Source organism: Typopeltis vanoorti, chromosome 4 (genome assembly GCF_054136105.1).
Source record: "Typopeltis vanoorti isolate ZY-2024b chromosome 4, IOZ_Tvanoo_1.0, whole genome shotgun sequence".
NCBI lineage: Eukaryota > Metazoa > Arthropoda > Arachnida > Uropygi > Thelyphonidae > Typopeltis > Typopeltis vanoorti.
Window position 1 is genome coordinate 21,740,442 of NC_143552.1, and position 24,666 is coordinate 21,765,107.

Here is a 24,666-nt window from a genome sequence, read left to right on the forward strand (position 1 = left end):
CAAATCAGTCTGTTACTTGCCAAGACTCCAACATTATCAGATCTTATATTTCTATCGTCTAAGGCACTTTGTACCGTATCAATCCACCTATATCTTGGTCTTCCTCTGGGTCGTTTTCCTGCCAACCAGGCAGAGAACACTTGTTTTGCTAATCTTTCCTCTCCCATTCTATTTAGGTGACCATACTACCTGAGATTAGCTCTGCTAACACATTCCTGGATGCTGACAATGTTAAGTTCTTTCCTAATATCCACGTGTTTTTAATATGATATTGCCATTGATGCCATCTGTTCACGCCTATAATTTTTCTCAGGACTCTCATATCTGTGGTCGCTAGTCTTTGGTCAAGTGTTTTACTTCTGACCCAGCTCTCAGATCCATAGGTTAAAACTGGTTTGAACACTGTCTTGTATACAGCTAATTTAGTGTTCTGACTAATTTCTCTGATTCCATATGAATTTATTCAATTGACTGCCTAACATACCAGCTTTGTTGATTCTATTTCCATATTAAATTTAAATTTCTTCAGTAAAAATCGTGCCTAAGTAGCTGAAATGTTTTACTTGTTCCACAGCTTTCCCGTTCACAACACAGTTGACATTTTCAACAATTTTACCTATTTTCATTGTCTTTGTCTTTTTAATGCTGACCTTCATACCATATCTATTACAACAGTTATTCAATTTAGTCAGAGAATCTTGCAAACTTGTAGCGGATTTATTTAGAAGTATAACATCATCCGCATAAAGCAAAGAGCTGACATTAACATCTCCAATTTTGATATCATGCTCAATACCACTTTCCTTCATAATGTGATCCATATAGATAATGAATAACAGAGGGAATAATGTACATCCTTGTCTCACACCAGATTTAACATTAAACCATTTTTTTGTACTTCCTTCAATTCTAACTGCTGACTTACAACTCAAATAAAGACTAAGTATTGCTTGATATAATGCCCCATTGACACCATATAACTGTAGGGTATTGAATAGCTTCTCTCTTGGCACCTTGTCATTATGCCTTTTCCAGATTGACAAAACTTAAACACAGATCTTGGTTATATTCCCATGCTTTCTCAACTATCTGTTATAAAGTGAAGATCTAATTCTGACAGCCTCTATTTGGCCTGATCCAGCTTGTTCTTCACCAAGCTTTTCTTCCACAATTCTTCTCACCGTTTCTCAAGTATACTAGCATAAATCTTACCAGGAACACTCAGTAGGGAAATACCTCTGTAATTCTCACATTCAGTTTTATTTCCCTTTTTATATATAGGTACTATTAGAGCTATACTCCAATCATCGGGAATTCGTCCCTCTGTCCAGGCCTTCTGAACTATGCAGTGCAGCCACTGCAAGACTTTTATACCACCATACCCAACATTTCTGGTCGAATATCATCTACTCCTGCTGCCTTTCCACATTTTAAGCCTTTGGCTTTTTCTACTTAAGTATGGATATGTATTCCTGACTGTATGGCTGTTGAGTGTTTTTAACCACTGTGCTATCACTGCTTGTTTCATTTAGCAATTTTTCGAAGTAATTACTCCATACTTCAAGGATATCTTTTTCTCCTGTTTTCATGTCACCTTTATCATCTCTAACTCCTTTTACAGCACTCTTTCCTCCATTCCTAAGCTTCTTCAACAACCTCCAGAATATTTTGCCACCATCTTGATATTTATTTTCTATATTCTTGCCAAAGTCCTCCCATGACTTTTGTTTAGCTAGTTTTACACAGTGTTTAACATTCTTGCATTTGTCTCTGTATTCTCTAAGAGCACAAGCCGACTTATTTGCCAGGAAATTTTGATATGCTTTCTTCTTTTCCTTCACTGCCTCTTTAACTTCATGTGTCCACCATGGAGTTCTGATTTTTCTATCCTTGCAGACAACCTCACCACATGCCTCTCTGGCTGAATCAATCATGGTTTTCTTCAAGGCTTGTCACTGAATCTCCACGGTTTGGTTCCTGTTCTACCAGCTTTGCTTATTCTGTTGTATATTTCCAAATTTAATTTGTCAATTTCACTAAAAACTATGCCTAAATAACTGATAAATTTACTTGTTCTATTGGATTTTCATTCAGAATGCAGGTGAAGTTTTATATTCTCCTGCCTACTTTCATAGTTTTGATCTTTCTATTGCCGATTTTCATGCCAAATTTGTTACAGTCGTTCTTGAATTTAGACAGAGAATCCTGGAGACTTGCACTAGAGGTGTTTAGGAACACAACATCACCTGCATAAAATAAAGAGCTAAGTTTGATATCTCCAGTTCTAACATAAGGCCTAATGACACTTTTTTTCATAATGTCATTCATATAGATGATGAATAAGAGTGGAGATAATGTACATTCTTTTCTTTACATCAAACCATCTTGCAGTCTTTCCTTCAATTCTAACTGCTGACTGACAACTGAAATATAGTGTAAATTAAAGTTGCCAAGAAATTCTTGGTTTCGTCCTTAATCCAAGTGAAAGCAAAGTTTGCATGTGAAGTACCTTCACAACTGGGCTACTTGTATATATGAGGGTGGTCTGAAAAGTTTTTGGTTTAACAATGAAAAAACTAATTTATAAATTCAAAATTTTTATTTTTTAACATAATCTCCATTAAGACTAATACATTTATTCCAGTGATGCTCCAGCGCCATTATCCCATCCCTGTAGTGGTTCTCAGTAAGATCTGTGAAATAGTCCTTTGCAGCTGCAATCACCTTTTGATTTGAAGAAAAACGCTGACCAGTGAGAGTTTTAGTTTTGGGAAGAGATAGACGTCAGAAGGAGCCAAATCTGGGAAATAGGGTGGATGTTCAAGTTCAACAATTCATAGTGCAGATCCCTTAATTTTCCCATTGCCAAAACTACTTTGTGAGCAGGTGCATTGTCCTGATGAAAGGTGATTTTTTCCCTTCTGTAAACCTGGTCTTTTCTCACAAATTTTTTCATCTAATCTGGTTAAAAGAATGGAATAATATTCCCCAGTTATTGTTTTAACCTTTTCAAGATAATTAATAACTTTATAATTTCAAAATTTAACATTAAATTTTGAAATTATAGCATCCCAAAACACAATGCCATGACCTTCATTGCTGATGGAACAGACATTATTCTTCTTTGGTGCTGAACAACCGGCTTCTGTCAATAAACGTTTTGACTGCTGTTTGGATTCTGGTGTGTAATGGTGAATCCAAGTCTCATCCATAGTAATAAATTGATGCACAAAATCAGTTTTATTCTTGTTAAAACACTCCAAGCACTGTTCAGAGATTTTCAGGCGACTGTGTTTTTGATCTGCTGTGAGCAAGTGCGGCACCCATCTTGTGCAGAGCTTTTTCATTTGCAATTCTTCGTGCAAAACATATCCTACATGTTCTTTTGAAATGCCTATAGTCTCAGCAATTTCACACACTTTGACTCGCCAGTCATCCAATACCATATCGTGCACTGATCAATGATTTCTGGTATTGTTACACTTTTTGGACATCCTTTACATGGATCATCTTCAAGGATGGTAAGGCCATGTTTAAACTCTGCAGCCCATTTCTTAATTGTCTAAAACGATGGAGAAGAGTGCCCATAAACTTTTATGAACTTTGAATGAATTTCATTTGCTGTTAAACCTTCTTTTACAAAGAATTTTATAACAGCACGATACTCAATTTTATCCATTTCAAGGGATACAGACAACACTTTTGGTTCAGACAGCTGTATAAAACAAACTACTTGATAGAATGACTCAATTTCACATGGATGCTTATGACAGAGGTACCAACTTAGAAAAAAAAAAAATCATGCAGATAGTGTTGCCACTTATGGTCGAGGCCGAGAACCTTTCAGACCACCCTCGTAGAGGCCAATGACTTTACATCAATTGCTTTAGTATCCTATAATGCAAGGCACATATCCTTATGGACATGTATAATGCTATGCATTATGGGAAGACAAGCTTAAATATGTATTGCTTTGTTTAATGTTCCATTCACCCCATATAATTGTTGTGTTTTGGGATACTAAGGCAAGTGATTTTGAAGTCAGCTTCTATATATGAGTTGCACTAATCCTGAAAAATACTTCAGGTGCAAACTTTGTTTGCTTACACTTTAATAAGGGATTAAAGTACCTAGAGAAAGTCTTTTCTCTAGGTACTTTGTTGTATGTCTTTTCCAGATCTATAAAACATAAGTACAGATCCTTGTCACATTCCCATGATTTCCCCACAATTTGTCTTAAAGTGAAAATCTGATCTTGACAACCTCTATTTGTCTTGACCCCAGCTTGTTCTTCTAACAGGTTTTCTTCCACAATCTTTCTCAACCTTTTTTCAAATATACTTGCATGAAACCTGGAACACTTAGTAAAGAATTCCTCTGTAACTCTCACATGCAGCTTTATTCCTTTTTATAGATGGGAATTATGTGAGCTCTACTCCAATCTTCCAGAATTTGATCTTCTGACTAGGCACTATGAATTATGTAGTGTATCCACTGCAAAACTTTTATACCTCCAACTTTAAGCATTTCTGGTCAAATATCATATAATCCAGCTTCCTTTCCACATTTCAAGTTTTCGATGGCTTTTTCTACCTCAATTTATTGATATGTACTCTCTTTGCATTCCTCTTGAAAATTTTCTAGTACACTGCTTGGTTAATTTGAAAGTAATTATTACAGATATCTAGGATACCATTATCTTCAGTTTCATGTCATGTTTATCATCTTTGATTCCTTTTACAGTACCCTTTCCTCCATTTCTAAGCTTCTTCAATAGCCTCCAGAACATTTTGCCACCTTTCTGCTATTTATCTTCCATACTCTTACCAAAGTCTTCCCATGACGTTTGTTTAGCTACTTTTTCATGCATAGTTTAGCTCTCATACATTTTTCTCTGTATTCTTTTAGGCATCTGCTGACTTATTTGCTAGAAACTTTTGATATATTTTCTTCTTTTCCAGAACTGCTTCTTTAACTTCTTGTGCTCCCAATGGCATGCTTAATTTTCTATTCTTGCACATACTTCCACATACCTCCCCAGATGAATCAATCAATGTCTTCTTCAGAGTGTGCCATTGAGACCCCAAGGTATGGTTCGTGTTTTTGAACAGTTTCATTTTTTGTTCATTAATGTTTGTATAGTTGAGTCAACAATTTATCTGTAAAAGCTACCCAAGTTTAATTCTTTTTTTAAATTTTCTTCTTACCTTCTGTTATTTTCAGAGTGATATTTATTTTTATCCTGCTTAGTACTAAGTAATGGTCACTTCTCATTTCAAATCCTCTATACCCTCTTGTATCCTGAACCAGCATGATGATATCATTATCAAGAATGATGTAGTGAAAGAGGCTTTTCTTATTTGTTGTATTTTCTCTCCATGTGAACTTGTACATTTTTATGTTGAAACAGTGTTAGTAATGACCAGTCCATGTCTTGAACAGAAATCCAGTAAATACTTACCATTATTATTAGCTTTGCCCTTTACACCACATTTTTCCAAAATGTTCCTATATGTCTGGGGGATTCATTTACTACTCTATTTAGATCTTCAACAAGGACCACTTTTTCCATTTTCCTTATGTCAGCTGCCTGTTAAATTCCTCCATTTCTTCCATAGAAGAACCTTCTGTGGGATCTCAGAATAACAGGATCCCACCTGTTTTTGTCTTCATTGTTTCAGTAATGCTAATTATGTACACGTGGTACTTTTCTAATTGTTCTGCAAGTTTGATTTCCTTTCCATTAACATTCTATATATTGATAGTTCCTATCTTTAGTTCTTCTGATGTTGAGTTTCTTCTTCTAGATGTAACTAACTTTTCAGTATTTGCCCTGGTTCTCCAACAAAAACAGCGGAGCCATGTTTAACCTGGCAACGAGTTATGTCCTTTCGAAGATATGTCCATGATCCCATAATGGAATAAATAACATTTTCAACTATACTTTTGAACAAGATGAAGTAAAAAGGTTTTTATTTAGCAATGCAGTGGCAACCTCCCTCAGCAGTCGGCTTCAATATTTCCTCTGTTGATTTTGTGTTTGAAAAATATGTTATTTGTGTATTTATTGTTAAATATTTCATGATATTTTGTGCAACATGACCCCTACACGCCCAATAAAAAAACTTAGTGAAGAATCACAGAGAAAGAGGCAGGCAATTATCTTGAAACGAAGTTGCAAGTTCAACAATAGTGGCGAAGCTATGACAAGGTCCCATCTGTAATTGGAAAAGCTACTTCCGTCATGCATGGAGGACCTGAACCAAAAGCGCATACCTCTTAGCACTATGACCATAACCGTTAAGGCACTAAGTCTCTTAAACATGTTGAAGGAGAAAGCAGGACCTGATTACGACTACATTTCAATGCTTCTTCCGCTTGGTTCATGAGATTCAAGCAGCGTTTTGTAATGCATAATGTGAAAATATATGGTGAATCTGCAAGTTCTGATGAGAGGGTTACCAAGGAGTTTGTGAAGAAATTGTTTGTGGAGATTATTACGGAGTAAAATTATTTGGCACAGCAAATATTTAATATGGATGAGACCACATTGTTTCGAAAAAAAAAAAAAAAAAATGCCCAAGCGGACCATTCATCCACAAAAAGCTAAAATCTATGCCTGGTTTCAAAGCTCCTTAAAGACCATGCTACGATTCTGTTAGGGGTAATGTGGCTGGATATAAACTGATACCATTTGTGATATGGCACAGTGAGAATCCACGAGCCTTCAAAAACATTAGGAAGCATACTCTTTCAGTTCATTAGTGGAGATATAAGATGTCGTGGATGCCTTAATCAACTGTTATGCAAGTGAAATGGAAAGATATTGTGTGAAAGAAAACGTAAAATTTAAAATTTTATTAATTCTAGATAATGCTCCAGGACATCCATCTTATATCAGTGATCTTCACCAAGTTCAAGGTCATGTTTCTCCCTCCAAACACTACTTCATTGAGTCAACCGATAGATCAGGGAGTTCTAGTAGTGTTTAAGGTTTATTAACTATGGAGAACTTTTTCACAAACCATTTCTGCTAATGAAGGAAACGACCAGACTCACAATTCTGGAAAGCATTCAATATTTCTCATGCTATTAAAAATATTGCTGTAGTTTGGGATGAAGCGATCTCTCAATGTATGAGTGGCATATGGAAAAAGACAATAAAAAGGTTTGTGCACGATTTTGGAAGTTTTGAAAAAAAAAAAATGAAGACCTTTATAGTGGGTCTAGCAAACAACCTGAATCTCGAAGTGAATGATGACGACATAGTCAACTCATAGGAAGTGCCCCTGAAGAGTTGACTAACGAAGAATTGGTCGAACTGGATGAATAATGTGTTGAAGAAGAGGAAGAACGAGAAAAGGGGAAAAAGAGAAACAAGGAGAAGTAGTTAAACAATTCACAGTTAGCGATGCTCTCAAAATGGTTGAAGAAATGGACCCCAATGCTGAACGGTACTTATTAGTAGAAAGGAAAGTACATGATGCGTTTGCTTGCTATAAACAAATTTATGATGAAAAGAAGAAGAGGAATAAACAAAACATATCTGACATTTTCATCAAAAAAAACAAAGGTTACACCAGAAAAGCCGCAGCCTGGTCCTTCACATAGGGAAATTAATTAAGATGTGATTGTGGAAGAAGATTTGGGTGAGTATTCTCCTGTTTTATAGTGGCAGTAATACACAGTACACTTTTCTATAAACAAATTTATGATGAAAAGAAGAAGAGGAATAAGCAAAGCACATCGGACATTTTCATCAAAAAACAAAGATTACACCAGAAGAGCTGCAACCTGGTCCTTCATATAGGGATGGTAATTAAGATGTGATTGTGGAGGACGATTTGGGCGATTATTCTCCTGTTTTATAGTGGCAGTAATGCACAGTACAGTTTTATAATAAGGTTTAAAAATTAAAATGACAGTATACTTATTACTGTTAAGTCCCTAACCACTATAACTCTGATGATTTAATGTATCAACTTACGTCTGAACTGACTTACGTCCTGCCTTATGGAACGGAACCCAGACGTAAGTCAAGGGATGACTATTTGTTTGCTGATGACACTAAATTGGGGAGAGAACTAGTTAATAAAGGTGATGTAGGTATCATAAGGATGATCTACATACAGTGATAGTTTATGTTAAGGATGACAATTGTGAATTCAATGTGTCAAAGTGTAAATTTATGCACTTTGTGATGGAAAAGCTGCAGGTTATGTATCACAGGATGGAAATAGAATGCAAGAAACTGATGACATTATAGATTTAGGGATAATGGCTGACAGAGAGCTGAAATGCACAGAAAGTAGGAAAAAATAGCTCAAAGGATCATATGAACATTAAAAAAATACACTGAAAAACATGTAAGAAAGTTTTAAAGTGAATAAAAGTTGAGTACCTGTCAGATGTGAACTGTAATAATACACGAACATTATTGAAGTTAAAATGAAAGATTGACCAAAGTAATCCTCACTGGCATAAAAACATACATTCCAAAATTACTCAGAACTTCCATCCCCTTACTAAACCATGGTTCTCCAAAAGATGTGCCAAGGCAGAACAAATGAAAAATCAGGCATATCACAGCTAGCTCAAATCAAGAACCCTATCCTCCTTCAATGCCTACATTGAAGCCCGAAACAGATGCAACAAAATTATCAATGCTTCCAAAACAGAATTTGAATGGGCAAAAAGCAAGAAGCTTGCAGCCTGTCCAAATAGCAGCCATGCCTTTTGGTCTCTTGCTAAGGCAATTGGCCGTAACTTTTGCCCTACACTATTCCCACCTCTATCATACCCAGATGGTTCAATTGCAACATCACCCCATAGAAAAAGCTAACCTCCTGGCTTCACACTTTGCCTCCAATGCACACATAACTGACAATGGCAAATGCTGTAAAAATTGGTCATGTATCATGAGTCGCTTGCACCTTGTAATATATACGTTACTTATTTCCTTAAGTTTTGATTCTATACTTTGTTCGAAATATATACTTATTTATCTTGTTTATTTTAACTCACTTAACTTATTATACTTAACAGTCATGACTCCGTCGTTCTTAATCCATTGCCTGATTTAGTCTACTACAGTTAATCCTTTCTTTCAATTAGACCCCCCCCCATTCTCAATGTCATAACTTTGCTTAATCACGTGCACGAAATTCTAAAACATAGGAATTGCCTCTGGCTGGAGTCAATCCCTTTGTCTAAACAGTAAGCGTTTTTCTATATTGATTTCTGAAAAATTTATTTATTTATTATGACTGCACCATCAGAAATCGCAGATAAGACATAAATATCCTTCCATTTAAGAAAATACTCAGCAAGGCATGGAAATATCTCTTTTACACTTATCACTATATCAAACAACGCAATACTCTATTCTTAAGTCGTGGCTATTTATCTCCCTAGGTCACACAGGTTCGGTCTTTTTATGAGAAGTGCATTGGTATATAGGAATAAGGCAAGTTATTTGACAAACAAAAAAATTTATTCATGCTAATTAGAGTAAAGTCTTACAGTGCTGCACTATATAGATCAGGAGGCCTGCACAGAGGTACAAATTTCAGATGATTGGAGTAGAGCACTCACAGTACCCATATATAAAAAGGGAAATAAAACTGAATGAGAGAATTACAGAAGAATTTCCCTACTGAGTATTCCTGGTAAGATTTATACAAGTATACTTGAGAAACGGTTGAGAAGGATTGCAGACAGGAAGCTTGGTGAAGAACAAGCTGGATTCAGGTCAAAGAAGCTGTCAGGATCAGATTTTTACTTTATGACAAATAGTTTAGAAATCATGGGGATATAACAAAGATTTATATTTAAGTTTTGTAGATCTGGAAAGGTGCCAAGAGAAAAGCTATTCAAAATACTACAGTTGTATGGTGTCAATGGGGCATTATATCAAGAAATACTTAGTCTTTGAGTTGTAAGTCAGCAGTTAGAATTAAAGGAAGTACAATAAGATGGATTAATGTTAAGTCTGGTGTCAGACAAGGATGTACATTATCCCCCTCTGTTATTCATTATTTATATGGATCATATTATGGAAGAAAGTGGTATTAAACCTTTTATCAAAATTGGAAATGTTAATCTCAGCTCTTTACTTTATGCACATGATATTATACTTCTAAATAAATCCAGTACAAGTCTGCAAGATTCCCTGACTAGATTGAATAACTGTTGTAATAAATTTGGTATGAAAATCAGCAATAGCAAGACAAAGATAATGAAAATAGGCAGAATCAATGAAAATATCAACTGCATTGTGAATGGAGAACCTATAGAAACATTTCAGTTACTTTGGCATAATTTTTAGTGAAGATAGTATATTAAATATGGATACAGACAACAGAATCAACAAAGCTGGTATGATAGGAAGTCAACTGAATAAATTTATATGGAATAAGAGAGAAATTAGTCAAAACACTAAATTAGCTGTATACAAGACAGTGTTCAAACCAATTTTAACTTATGGATCTGAGAGCTGGGTTAGAAAAAAAAAAAAACACTCGACCAAAGACTAGAAACTGCAGATATGAAAGTCAATAGAAAGATTAGGGGCGTGAACAGATGGCATCAATGGCAGTATCATATTAAAAACAAGGATATTAGGAAAGAGCTTGACATTGTTAGCATCTAGGAACGTGTTAGCAGAGTTATTCTCAGTAGGTCACTTAAACAGAATGGGAGAGGAAAGATTAGCAAAACAAGTGTTCTCTGCAAGGTTGGCAAGAAAAAGACCCAGAGGAAGACCAAGATACAGGTGGATTGATACAGTCAAAAGTGCCTTAGTAGACAGAAATACAAGATCCAATGATAATTGGGTCTTGACAGGTAACAGATTGATATTGAACATCAATATCAATCTGTTAGAGATGATAAAGGTGACATGAAAACTGGAGAAAAGACGTATGGAGTAATTACTTCGAAAAATTGCTAAATGATGATGACTGAAAAGCACAAGAGGGTAGATGGAAATGGTGAAGAAGATTCAGATGTAAATGATCAAGATGGTGACAATTGGTTTATGGTTATATGTTTCTATCACAGCTGTTCTTTTTTTCTTTTTAATAATATTATCACTTGAACTCAGGTTTGGCAGAACAAACAAATAACAAGACCATGTTGTAGACTTTTCTATACAGCCCTCTCTTAAGGACTGCAACAAAAAAATCCTGAACAGAATTAGTAAGCAGTTCATGATAAACAGAAATAATGGCTGACACACAAAGTATAGGATTAATTTAGATATGATATAACTTGTTGTTCCTTTGGAGTAGCTCATTTATAAATTTACACTGAGTAAAGCATTTCTGCCAGCAATGGAAATACTGCACTAGTTTTTCTTAGTACATTACCTTCCTTTGAGAGTGTATGTTTAAGCACTGCCTACAATTTGGTAAAAATTTCTGATCTTTATCTTTTTTCAGAACAATTTTATCCTTGTGGAACAAAAAGAGTCACAACTGAGAATTACACAGGTTGCAAAACCATATCCATGTTACTCTTTTTTCAAAACAAACTAGTAGTTAAATTGGAACAGATAAGGGTTGGACAGTAGATTAATGCACTAGACTGGAGATTGGCTGATAGGTATCAACAGTTTGTGTATGGAGGGAGAGTGCTATCCCAGAAGAGGAAAGTCACTAGTGGCATGTCCAAGGGATCTGTTTTGGGGCCATTGTTGTTTAATTTGTATGTAAATGACACTGGAAGGGGTTTAAATGGTGATATACAGTTGTTTGCAGATGATGCAAAGTTGGGGAGACCTATGAGAAGTAGAGAAGATGTTGTAACTTTTCAGGAGGACCTAAATAGACTGCCTGAATTGGCAAGTGTGTGTGTGGGGGGGGATGTCAGTTTAATGTCACAAAGTGTAAGGCTTGAAAATTTGAGAAGCAAAGATGGGGTGCAGAGTACAGAATTGGTGGGGATATGTTGGAGGAGATGAAGGATTTGGAAAGTGTGATGGATAGGGATTTGAAATTTTGCTAAAATTATAATGATGACACAGCAGATGATACAGAGAACACTAACATGTAGAAGTAAGGATGTTTTGATTCCACTGTACAAGACTTTGATCAGGCAGCATATTGATTACTGTGCACAGATTTGGTTGCCAGGTTTTCAAAAGGATGCTAAGATGTTGGAGAGGGTCCAGAGATGATTGGCTAAGTTGGTTTCTGTTCTCTAGAATGTGGAATATGAGGACAGATTGGGAGAATGCAAATTACAGAGCCTAGTGGAAAGAAGGAAGAGGGGGAAACATGACAGAGATGTATAAGCTGGTAAGGGGGTAATTACGAGATTAGTGTGGATGAGATTTTTCAGAGAATATCTGGAGACGGCAGAGAACGAGAGACCATCCCTGGAAACTCTATAAGGTGTGTGAGAGCAAGGGAGTGAGTAGTAGTTTTTTGCATGGAGAGTACTGGGTGATTGGAATGCATTACCTGAGAGTGTGGTGAGTGCAGGGACAGTGAATGCATTTAAGTCAAGGTAAGATGAGCTGTATAGGCGAGAGTGGGACCTTCCATGATTAGTCTCTTGACTCCATGGAGGTCTGTTGATGATGATGATAATAAATCTGGTGGAATAGACATGTGTGCAAAAAAGTATGGTGAAAACCAGTTCTACACATGCCACTTCTCCTTGATATTTTTGGAAAGCTTAAAAGTGTTTTTAGGTGTTGTTTTTTGACCCTAAGGGAATTTACTCCTGTTGGTCAAACTTTCAATGAACACCATATAAAAATATATATGCAATGACATCACTCGAACATATTAAACCACCTAAGAACAATTAGGCGATTTTATATGTTTGAGTGACTTAAGAGGATTTCTCTAGATGTGGACATTTTCTTTTTTATATATATCATACTCACATACAAAGTCACAAAACCTATAACACAATATCACTGTGTGTGTGTGCATTAGGGAGAAAGAAAAAAAAATTGTTAATGTGTTTCTGGAGATCTCTCAGTTGTATTCGCTGAGAAAATTGGCACAGGGAAGGCAGTTCCAAAGAACAGACATAGAGAGAATGAGAAGAGGAAGAGATGAAGTTGGTTCAATAAGTTTGGGGATGAACCAGGTGCTGATTAGCAACTCTTGTGTTCGTATATGATCAGAAGAAAATGGCAGCCAGACTTAAGATGATTTCTCTAGATGTGGACATTTTCTTTTTTATATATATCATACTCACATACAAAGTCACAAAACCTATAACACAATATCACTGTGTGTGTGGGCATTAGGGAGAAAGAAAAAAAAATTGTTAATGTGTTTCTGGAGATCTCTCAGTTGTATTCACTGAGAAAATTGGCACAGGGAAGGCAGTTCCAAAGAACAGACATAGAGAGAATGAGAAGAGGAAGAGATGAAGTTGGTTCAATAAGTTTGGGGATGAACTAGGTGCTAATTAGCAACTCTTGTGTTCGTATATGATCAGAAGAAAATGGAGCATGGCAGCCAGTTCTCTGGAGCTGTATTAATGTTACAATATTCTGAGAATGTGGATGAAGCAATGCAATGAGGTCAGTGTATTATGTCCCAGCTTAATTGCTGGGAAAAACTCATGATAAAAGTTTAATGGAATGAAACAGTACAAGGAAACAATTAAAAATAATATTTAATGCTTCCAATATTTCATCTGTTACAGAGATATCAAGGAGTGAAAAATGAGATGTCAGCACAAAAATAACTGAAATACATGGACAAAAAACTACAGTTCTAGCCCTTTATAGACACATGTCGGCAGCCTCCTAGAATGTAAACTGGGATCTCGAAGTGTTAGTGTTTCCCATATTTTGAGAAGTTATGCAATCTTATTTTTTATGCAACCATATTTATTTAAATTGGGCTGATTTTTAAGAGTAGCAGCAGATTCTAAAAACAGTCTAAATTTATAATGGAGCATGATGATCTTTTTCCAAGTGAATGGAGAGCAAAGGAAAATAGATCAATGATATCAAAGAGACAAATTATTTTTTAAAAACAATAAGGTGTTGTTTCAGAGAATGTTAGCAAACAATGAGGTGATGTCAAAACTCACTAGGATATCAGTATCATTAACAACTATATTTTCAATAGAGCTTTTAAAATGGGAATGACCAGTAAGGGGTGCAAGAGATTTTGCAAACTGTTTGGATAATTTATAGGAGGGAGAATCAGTGGTATCTACTATGGGTCATGGGGAGGGGGAATTGTTTTATGAATCTTAGGCAAGCCATATATTGGGGGGGGGGGGGCAGCAACTGAAGGGTTGATTTTTTTGTGATATCAGGAGGCCAGGAAGAAACTCTTGCTCTGCTACATGAACAGATCACAGCTATGCACACATTGTTCTCAATGCTATCAACAGAGTCATCAGCCCATTACAATCTGAGCTCTCATGATTCTCAACATGGAAGTGTATACTATTCTCTTTAATATTTCAGAAGCTTCAGCTCAAAAAGAATTCCTGAAAATAAAAAATAAACATATCAATAAGTACAACAGATTTTTGGATTCTACACCTGTTCCTCAAGTGCAACCTCTTTGTACTGTAGTTAATTTGTTGTCAAAAAGGCTTAACAAAGCTGTCATTAGAATCGTAAGCCTCAGCCACAATTTTGCCGTTGCACCTCGAAACATACCAGTAATAGACCTAATGTTCAACATCAAATGTGGTATCCGTATTTTCTCTTAGTTCCTGAGATAGGTAATAATATTAGGCTTGGTTGCCAGTTCACTTTCTAGATCTTCGACACCCAAAAAAGAGATCTACGAGGGTGATCTGAAAAGTTCTTGGCCTCGACCATAGATGGCAACACTATTGGAATGATTTTTTTTTCTAAGTTGGTACATCTCTCATAAGCATCCATGTGAAACTGCAAGTCATTCTATCATTTAGTTTGTTTTATACAGCTGTCTGAAGCAAAAGTGTTGTCTATATCTTTTGAAATGGATAAAATTGAGTATCGTGAGGTTATAAAATTCTTTGTAAAATAAGGTTTAACGGCAAAAGAAATTCATTTGAAGTTCATATAAGTTTATGGCAACTCTTCTCCTTTGTTTTCGACAATTAAGAAATGGGCTACCGAGTTTAAACATGGCTGTACCAGCCTTGAAGATGATCCATGTGAGATGTCCAAAAAGTGTAACAACACCAGAAATCATTGATCAAGTGAACGATATGGTATTGGATGACCGGCGAGACAGAGTGCATGAAATTACTGATACTATAGGGATTTCAAAAGAACATGTAGGATATATTTTGCGCGAAGAATTGCAAATGAAAAAGATGGGTGCGCACTTGCTTACAGCAGATAAAAAAAAATGCACTCGCATGAAAATCTCTGAACAGTGCTTGGAGCATTTTAACAAGAATAAAACTGATTTTGTGCATCGATTTATTACTATGGATGAGACTTGGATTCACCATTACACACCAGAATCCAAACAGCAGTCAAAACAGTGGACAGAAGCCAGTTGTTCAGTGCCCAAAGAAGACAACGTTGGTTCCATCAGTAGGAAAGGACATGGCATTGGTGTTTTGGGATGCTAAAGGCATTTTGTCTATTAATTATCTTGAAAATAGTAAAACAATAACTGGTGAATATTATTCTGATCTTTTAACCAGACCAGACAAAAAAAAATCGTGAGAAAAGACCTGGTTTGCAGAAGAAAAAAATCATCTTTCATCAGGACAATGCATCTACCCACAAAGGTGTTTTTGGCAATGGGAAAATTAAGAAATCTGCACTATGAATTGTTGGAACAGCCACCCTATTCCCCAGATTTGGCTTCCTCTGACTTCTATCTCTTCCCAAAACTAAAACTCTTCCTTGCTGTCATGGTGGAGGCTTAATGGATTTTTTACAACACTCAAAAAGAATTAAAATAGAATTTAACACTTCCTATATTTCGTCCTAGTCACTAGGACATCTACGGGGATTACAAAAACAATTAATGTAACATGCACACACAAATCTTACAATACTAAGCCCAACCACGTGGGTGACACTAAAGTCCTATCTAGGTGGAGTGCCTTCTAAGGGCGGTAGTAGGTGGCCTGGAATGTAAGGTGGGACCTCTGGAGATGAGTGTTTCCCAAATCTTCGGAAGCTTAATGCAACCGTATTTATTAAGATTTGGTTGGTTTCTGAGAGCTGCTGTTGCTTCTTCTAAAAAAAGTCTCTCTTTCTTGAATTTGCTGTGGTGGAGCATGGTGGTTTTCTTCCATGATACTCTGTGGGTGGTGTCTCCAAAACATGGTCAGCCAAGCCTGAATGGCCATAGTTATGTTTACATATGTAAGACTTGTGTTCCTCCAGGCAGATGGATGCTGATCTACCTGTCTGTCCAAAGTATGCCAGCTTACAGGAACAGGGTACTTTGTAAACTCCAGGCAGCGAGAGAGGAGTGAGTTGATCTTTCGTAGAACGGATAAGGGTAGCAAGTTTGCGGTAGGGCTTATATGCTGTGTGTAGGGTGTACTTTTTTAGTATCTTGGCTATTTTATCAGATGTGCCATGGATGTAGGGTATGGTGATGCCATTTTTAAAATCTTGTTGACGAGAAGGATGGGGAATGGGGGAGGAACTGATTATTTTTTTGATACTGTGTTCGCTGTAGCCATTGGAGAGGAAAGTGTTGTGTATGTGGTTAAGCTCAGTAGTAAGGGCGGTTCCACTGGAACAAAGATTGTGGGCTCTCTTAGTAAGAGTTTTGATGATGCCATATTGTTGTGAGGGGTGGTGGTGGGAGAGTTTGTGAATGTATCTGCCTGTGTGTGTGGGTTTTCTGTATACACTTGCCTTCACTGTATACAGAAAACCCGCACACACACACAGGCAGATACATTCACAAACTCTCCCACCACCACCCCTTTTGATGATGCCACAACAATATGGAATCATCAAAACTCTTACTAAGAGAGCCCACAATCTTTGTTCCAGTGGAACCGCCCTTACTACTGAGCTTAACCACATACACAACACTTTCCTCTCCAATGGCTACAGCGAACACAGTATCAAAAAAATAATCAGTTCCACCCCCATTCCCCGTCCTTCTCGTCAACAAGATTTTAAAAATGGCATCACCATACCCTACATCCGTGGCACTTCTGATAAAATAGCCAAGATACTAAAAAAGTACAACCTACACACAGCATATAAGCCCTACCGCAAACTTGCTACCCTTATCCGTTCTACGAAAGATCAACTCACTCCTCTCTCGCTGCCTGGAGTTTACAAAGTACCCTGTTCCTGTAAGCTGGCGTACTTTGGACAGACAGGCAGATCAGCATCCATCCGCCTGGAGGAACACAAGTCTTACATATGTAAACATAACTATGGCCATTCAGGCTTGGCTGACCATGTTTTGGAGACACCACCCACAGAGTATCATGGAAGAAAACCACCATGCTCCACCACAGCAAATTCAAGAAAGAGAGACTTTTCTTAGAAGCAGCAGCTCTCAGAAACCAACCAAATCTCATAAATACGGTTGCATTAAGCTTCCGAAGATTTGGGAAACACTCATCACCAGAGGTCCCACCTTACATTCCAGGCCACCTACTACTGCCCTTAGAGGGCGCTCCACCTAGATAGGACTTTAGTGTCACCCACGTCGTTGGGCTTAGTATTGTAAGATTTGTGTGTGCATGTTACATTAATTGTTTTTATAATCCCCGTAGATGTCCTAGTGACTAGGACGAAATATAGGAAGTATTAAATTCTATTTTAATTCTTTTTGAGTGTTGTAAAAAATCCATTAAGCCTCCAACATGATGTCCTCACAGCACTTAAGCCTCTACACACAAATTCTTCCTTGCTGGTCAGTTTTTTCTTCGAATAAAGAGATGATTGCAGCTGTAGAGGGGTATTTTACAGATCTTACTGAGAACCACTACAGGGATGTTATAATGGAGCAAGAGTATCGCTGGAATAAATGTATTAGTCTTAAGGGAGATTATGTTGAAAAATAAAAATAATTTTGAAATTATAAGTTTGTTTTTTCATTGTTAGACCGAGAACTTTTCAGAGTTCTAGGCCTTTTGAGCTAGCTCCCTGCTAGCTCAAAGCACTCAATAAGCTACGTAAAGATAACAGCCTAATCATTACTAGGTCTGACAATGGAAGTGCTACCATTATCCTCAATGCCAATGAATGCAATGAGAAAATGGATATCATTCTTAGAGACTTCTTCACCTACAGACCTTTAGATAATGATACCACAAAATCACAAATCAGAAATTAAAAAGCCTACTCAAAAATGCTCTTCCTAGTCTCCTGATATCACAAAGAAACTCAAACCCTTCAGTTCCCCCCCCCCCTCAGATATATGGCTTGCTTAAGATTCATAAACCCAAATCTACCCCATGACCCACACTAGATACCACTGATTCTCCCTACTATAAATTAGCCAAACAGTGAAATCTCTTGCACCCCTTACTGGTCATACCATTCATTCATTTTTCATCTTCCTTATACCTTCTTTTACCTTGCGGTGTCGAGGGTCCATTGATCATCGGACCTCACTCCGTTTTTACAGGATAAGGTGGTCAGCCTTATGCCCCGGTGTATCCTATGGCCTGTAGTGTTAAGTTCTCAAGGCTAGTTTGCCTGCTTTGTGGGATGAAAAACTTCAGAATAAACTGGGGAAAAAACCCTGCTGTCCACGCCCAAGACTGGCTAACTTGGCTATGGCTGAGGAAGATCCTTCAGCTCCTCACGTCACCGACAGGAATCGAACCTAGGACACTCCTTCCCCAGGCTTATGGTTGCGAAGCACATAACCACTAGGCTAACCGCGCGGACTCTGATCATACCATATTGTACATAAAAAATACTTCACATTTTAAAAGCTCCATTGAAAATATAATTGTTAATGATACTGATATCTTAGGGAGTTTTGACATCCCTTCACAAATAACACCTTATTGTTTTTAAAAAAAGTTTTTCCCCTTGATATCACTGACCTCTTTTCCTTTTCTATCCATTCTGGTTATTCTCTTGGAAGAACAAAATTTATAAACAGATAGAGGGCATCTCAATGGGATCTCTCCTCTCACCAACCCTTGCCAATTTTTTTTTTATGGAAGATTTTGAAAAACAAGTTCTTGAGATATGTAGGTGATGTCTTTTCTATTTGGTCTCATGGCCCAGACTAATAATAGTCCAGCCTTTCTAGATATCCTGGTCACCCACCTACCTAATGGTAATCTGTCCTTTTCAGTATATAATAAATCTACTCACACAAGCAGATACATTAATAAACTTTTTCATCACCCCCCCCTCAATAATACAGTGTCATAAAAACACTAACCTATAGCGCTTATAAACTTTGGTCCAATGAGACCTCTATTGCAACAGAACTCAATCATATACACTGCACTTTTCTCTCTAATTACTACAGTTCCCACAATATCAAAAAAAAAACAATCCTTCTAATCCACGACCTTTTCTTCAAAAAGATTTTAGTAATGCTATTACCATCTCCCATGTTTAAGGTGCATCAGAAAATATATCCAGAATTTTTAAGAAATACAATCTTTGCACTGCCTTCAAGTCTCTCTTAAAACTAGCTACTCTTATCTGCTCCACTAAAAACAAACTCCCTCCTCTCTCAGTTCCAGGTGTATATAGAGTTCCTTGTTGGCCTACTATGAACAGACAAGAAGATTCATCTACCATCCAAATGGAAGAACATAAAAAAACAACAACAACAAAAAAAAACATCTGCAGGCATGACTATGGTCAATCTGGCATTGCAGACCATGCTTTGGATATAGCACAGAATCAACTGGATAAAGACCATTATGCTTCATCACAGTAAATTTAGAAGAGAAAGACTGTTTTGTTTTTAGAATCTACTGCTCTTAAAAATCAGACATGTTATCAGACAATTTAAATGAATATGACTGCATATGGGAAACACTAATACTTCGAGATCCCAGTTTACATCCTAGGTCACAGGAGTCCATAGAGGGGTGCCATACCTAGTTAGGACTCTAGTCCTTTGTCCACGTATTTCAGTTATTTTTGTGCTATCTTTGTGTGTGTTACGTCTCATTTTGTACTCCCTGACGATGTCTCTGTAACTGAGATGAAATACTGGAAGTTAATAAATTTTATTCTCTTTTTAAACAGTAGTTTAATCTAAGTTTTTATTATTAATGAAATTTGGTAATTATAATCACTATTAAAATTTCCAGTTCTTTTGAAATGAACCATGTTAAGGACAAAATTACATCTGCAGTACATGTGCCAAAAAATGGCTCTGGATTGAATTGGCTGTTGAAATAATGAACAATTTCAGTATAGGAAAATGCTATAAACAAAATGCATCTCTCATGATTGTCTGCAATCATTTCCTTACTACTTTCAATATAATTAAAATTTTACTTTTGATAAATTGCCTCATAGCCATATTTGCTTTTGCTTAATTTTAAACAGTTTTGGTTTTTTTATGGCTGATTTTCATGCCAAATTTGTTACAGCTATTATTCAGTTTAGTTAGAGAATACCAGAGATTTGCACTGGATATGTTTAGGAGTACATCATCTGCATAAAGCAAAGAGCTAAGTTTGATATATCTAATTCTAATATCAGGCTTAATGCTACTTTCTTTCATAATGTGATCCATATACAAGCTGATAGTTTAAGAATGGACTTATGTCAGTTATTTAGGCACAGTTTTTAGTGAATATAGCAAATTAAACCTGGAAACAGACAACAGAATATGCAAAGGTGGTATGGTTAGGAGCCAGTTGAATAAATTTATACAGAATAAAAGAGAAATTAGTCAAAACACTAAACTATCAGCATACAAGACAGTGTTCAAACCAGAATGTTTGAACACTGTTTTAAGCTATGGATGTGAAAGTTGGGCTAGAAATAAAGCACTTGATCAATGATTAGAGAGATGACAGAGTTTAGAAAAATTAGGAGCCAAAACAGATGGCATCAATGGCAAAATCATATTAAAATGAAGACATTAGAAAGGAACTTGCCATTGTTTGCATTCAAGAATGTGTGCAGTAGGGCAAATCCAAGGCAGTAGTGTCACTTAAGCAGAATATTAGCAAAACAGCTGTTTGATCCCAAGATGGCAGGAAAAAGAGATCCACAGGAAGACCAAGGACTAGGTGGATTGATTCAATCAGAAATGCCTGAGACAAATGAAATGTTAGATATGACAATATTGGAGTGCTGACAAGTAATAGACTAGTTTGGAGGAAAACTGTTGATAGGAGATTATTATTAATGAAAACTTAATCGTGTAGTGCTGTCAGAGTAGTCTGCACCCCATGATGGTACATATCAGGAAGTTGATGATGATGATGATTAATTCTAAATAACTCAAATTTCAGCAAAACATGCTCTTAATTTATTATAATTTATCTATTTAAAACAGAATGATATATATAAGTAAAAAATAATACATACGGGTAGCGAGCGATCTTTTGGCTGCTTGCATACGAGGAAGGTTATCAACAAACTGCTTCATTTCTCCTATGGTCTTAGCATCATGGCGTTCCTGAAACAAACAAAGACCACAAAAATATAGGTTTTACAGATGAACATTGTGGGCAGAGAATAGTTATCAGTTCAGTATAGCAAAGTATTACTTTAGGTTGAAGCTTGCAACTTCTGATTGAAATGATTATAAGTCTTGTTATACTGATGGGACTACACCACAAGAAATTGATAAGTTCAGGAATTTGGGACTTATGTTTGCAAAGAAGTTGCAGTTCAATAGATATATCGCAAAAGTGGACATTAAAGCACAAAGGATTACTTGGATGTTGAAAAATATGTTAACAATGGAGATGAGAAAGTTGATATTTCTCTTTATAAGATTTTATTTTAACTGAATATTTGATCGTTTGGGTTTCTTGGATATAAAAGCATAATTTGCCCACAGTTTCAGCCTATTCAAATCATTCTCTAAGTGCATAGGATGTGCTACATGTTTTGATGTACTCAATGTCAAGATGCTGTGTTCAGTTGAACTGAAGATTTCCAATGTGGGAGCATCTCTGATTGCCTTGTCAATAATTGCACCATCAGTAAACAATTGAACATCTCCAGTGAGATCCTTCCTAATATCATTAATGCATAGATTGAACTGAGTGACAATGGTGTAAGAACTGATCGCTGGGGTACACTCACACTAAATCTGGCAGATTCATACCCCCCCCATCCATTTACCTCTTTCTAATACCTATCTATCAGACAAACACTTAATGAAGTTAATCATTCATATTCCAATCCCATATACTCCAATTTATTCAACAGCTTTTTGTTTGGTATAATATTATCAAATGCCTTAGCAAAGTCCAACAGTATCAAACAGTGTGTCCATTTCTTTCCTTCAACCAGCCATAACATAATTATAGAATATAAGCAAACTGCTCATGATTGCTGTTCATTGCAAAGTATAGCTTGTGTGTCAGTCTATTTCTATATGCAGATTCTTACTACTGATAGGTTAGTAATGATAGTATGTGGACAATGTTGCATATACACCAGGTGATAGATCTTTAAGTGAGTACTCATTATTTGAATAAATGATGCTTCAGAAACTAGGGTATTGTCTGCATTCAGTAAATTATTCTCCCATTCACTATTTAGTTTACTTGCAGCATAATGATAAAATTCTTTTGGATTGCCTTTAGCCTTTACAGCCAATTTCTTTTCACACTCCAATTTATCTTTTGGCAAAATACTCGTAACTTTTCTGGCCCATGCTTTATATATTTTTCATAACTCCTCTCATCCTTATTTTCACAATATTCCATTCACGTCACCTACTTATGAATCTTTCTGCTTATTGTTATCATAGCCTTTCTTATTAACTCAGTATTATCAATCTCAGTAATATAAAGATTTCTCTCTTTATATTCTTTTTCACTTCTTCCATATTTTCTTTCATACTGTATTTATCACTATCATTTGTTTCTATGTGCATCACCATCCCTTTACTTTTCTCTTTCTTAATTGCACTGATCACTTACTTCTTGCTCCTGGAAAGCCCAAATTTAACAAGCAAATCAAGAACCATATTGCTTTCCCCCCTTATATTCTAATTGAATTACCTTATTATTATCATTATTATTCACTGACATCTTACCAACTTGCATGCTTAACTGTTTCTAACTACTCTGCTTATTTTTCTTTAGCTGGTTTTTTTTTTTTTTTTTTTTCCCCTTTCGACTTTTTCTCCTGGACAGATTGTCTAACCAGAGCTCCAGAAATCCACTTGCTACAGGCGATTTGTCATGGAAGACTGGTAATTGGTTAGCAGGCACCAGAACCGAAGTAGTGTATAATGTTAGGAACAACAAAGGATTAGTAATAAAATTAAAGTGAGACACACCAAATCTTACAAATTATTGCACGTAATTTGAATTTGGCTGTTTTAATTTCTATTGAAGATGCTGAAAGGTGATATATATATATATATATATATATACGGTAAAACCCCTTTTTTACACTGGGACTGATGGAAAAAAGTACTTACATTTATTTATTAAAAAAAAAATCTTTAATTGTTGATTGTTTTTGCTTTTTCTGCACTCGTAAGTTCCACCTGCCTCTCCACAGTGTATTAAATGAACATCGTCTCCTGATGTACTTGCAATATACCACCTCAAAACAGAGATAGCTTCCATTGCTTCTTTACTAGTAGGGACGGTAGGGTCTTGATCACAGTCATCTTCAACCACTTCTTCTTCACTAAGGTGGTTGGAAAGGATGTCTTCTACACTTGGTACCACTGATGTGATCACATCAACATCAAAGTAGTCTTGAAATGAGGAAGACTCATCCATCACATACCAGTTGTTGGGCTCTGACATATTCTTCTTCCTCCTGTAGTTGTTCCTCATCATCCACAAACGTAACTCCTGCCTTCCGGAAACAGTTGGATATGGTTTCAGGAGTAACATGCAACCATGGTTTGGCCACATAATGCATGGCATCAAGGATTGATATGGCCATTTGTTTTGGGTCCATACCATTATCATGCATAAACACAGCTTTTTCAGCAAGCATTTTTCTATATTTCCATTTAAATGTGGATGATGCCCAGATCTAATGGCTAAAGCTCACTTGTACAATAAGGGGGAAAGAACACTAATCTAATGTTTCTGAGCTGCAGATCTTCAGGGTGTGCAGGACATATGTCTAGCAGTAGTAGTATTTTGAGGTGATTTCCCCATTTTAGCATCCAGAGCTGCTGATCATCATATTTAGTATGCAGATTTTTCACATTCTTAAAACACCTTGGCTTTTTAAATTTACCAATTATCAGTGGAAGTAATTTTTCTGATCCATCAGCATTGACCATGAGCAAAACACTTACCCTCTGCTTGCTGAGTTTTCCACCATGACACTTCTCTCCTTTAATACACAATGTTTTACTTGGCAGAATGTTATAAAAGAGCCCAGTTCCATCAACAATGAAAATATTTTTCGGTTCATAGTCCTGAATAATAGTCTTTAGTTCATGTTTCCACTGGTTACTTTCTCCACACACTTGATTATACACAATATTGTGATGAGTCTTGAAACGATCAATCCATCACTGATATCTAATATTCACGAGTAACAACTGTTACTTGGTAGAAGTGTGAACGTGATTTCACAATTTGTGTATGATCCTT

The 24,666-nt window shown here is 36.3% G+C and overlaps 1 protein-coding gene across 3 annotated transcripts in view; it reads right to left on the reverse strand.

The window, feature by feature from the left end:
- Nucleotides 1-24,666, reverse strand: part of car (vacuolar protein sorting-associated protein 33A) — a 396,220-nt gene that overhangs the window by 157,873 nt on the left and 213,681 nt on the right. For all 3 annotated transcript variants that reach the window (XM_090391677.1, XM_090391678.1, XM_090391679.1), the window contains exon 9: nucleotides 21,446-21,536. In XM_090391677.1, coding sequence (XP_090247803.1) covers nucleotides 21,446-21,536 — 91 coding nt within the window. The remainder of the gene's footprint in view (nucleotides 1-21,445; nucleotides 21,537-24,666) is intronic.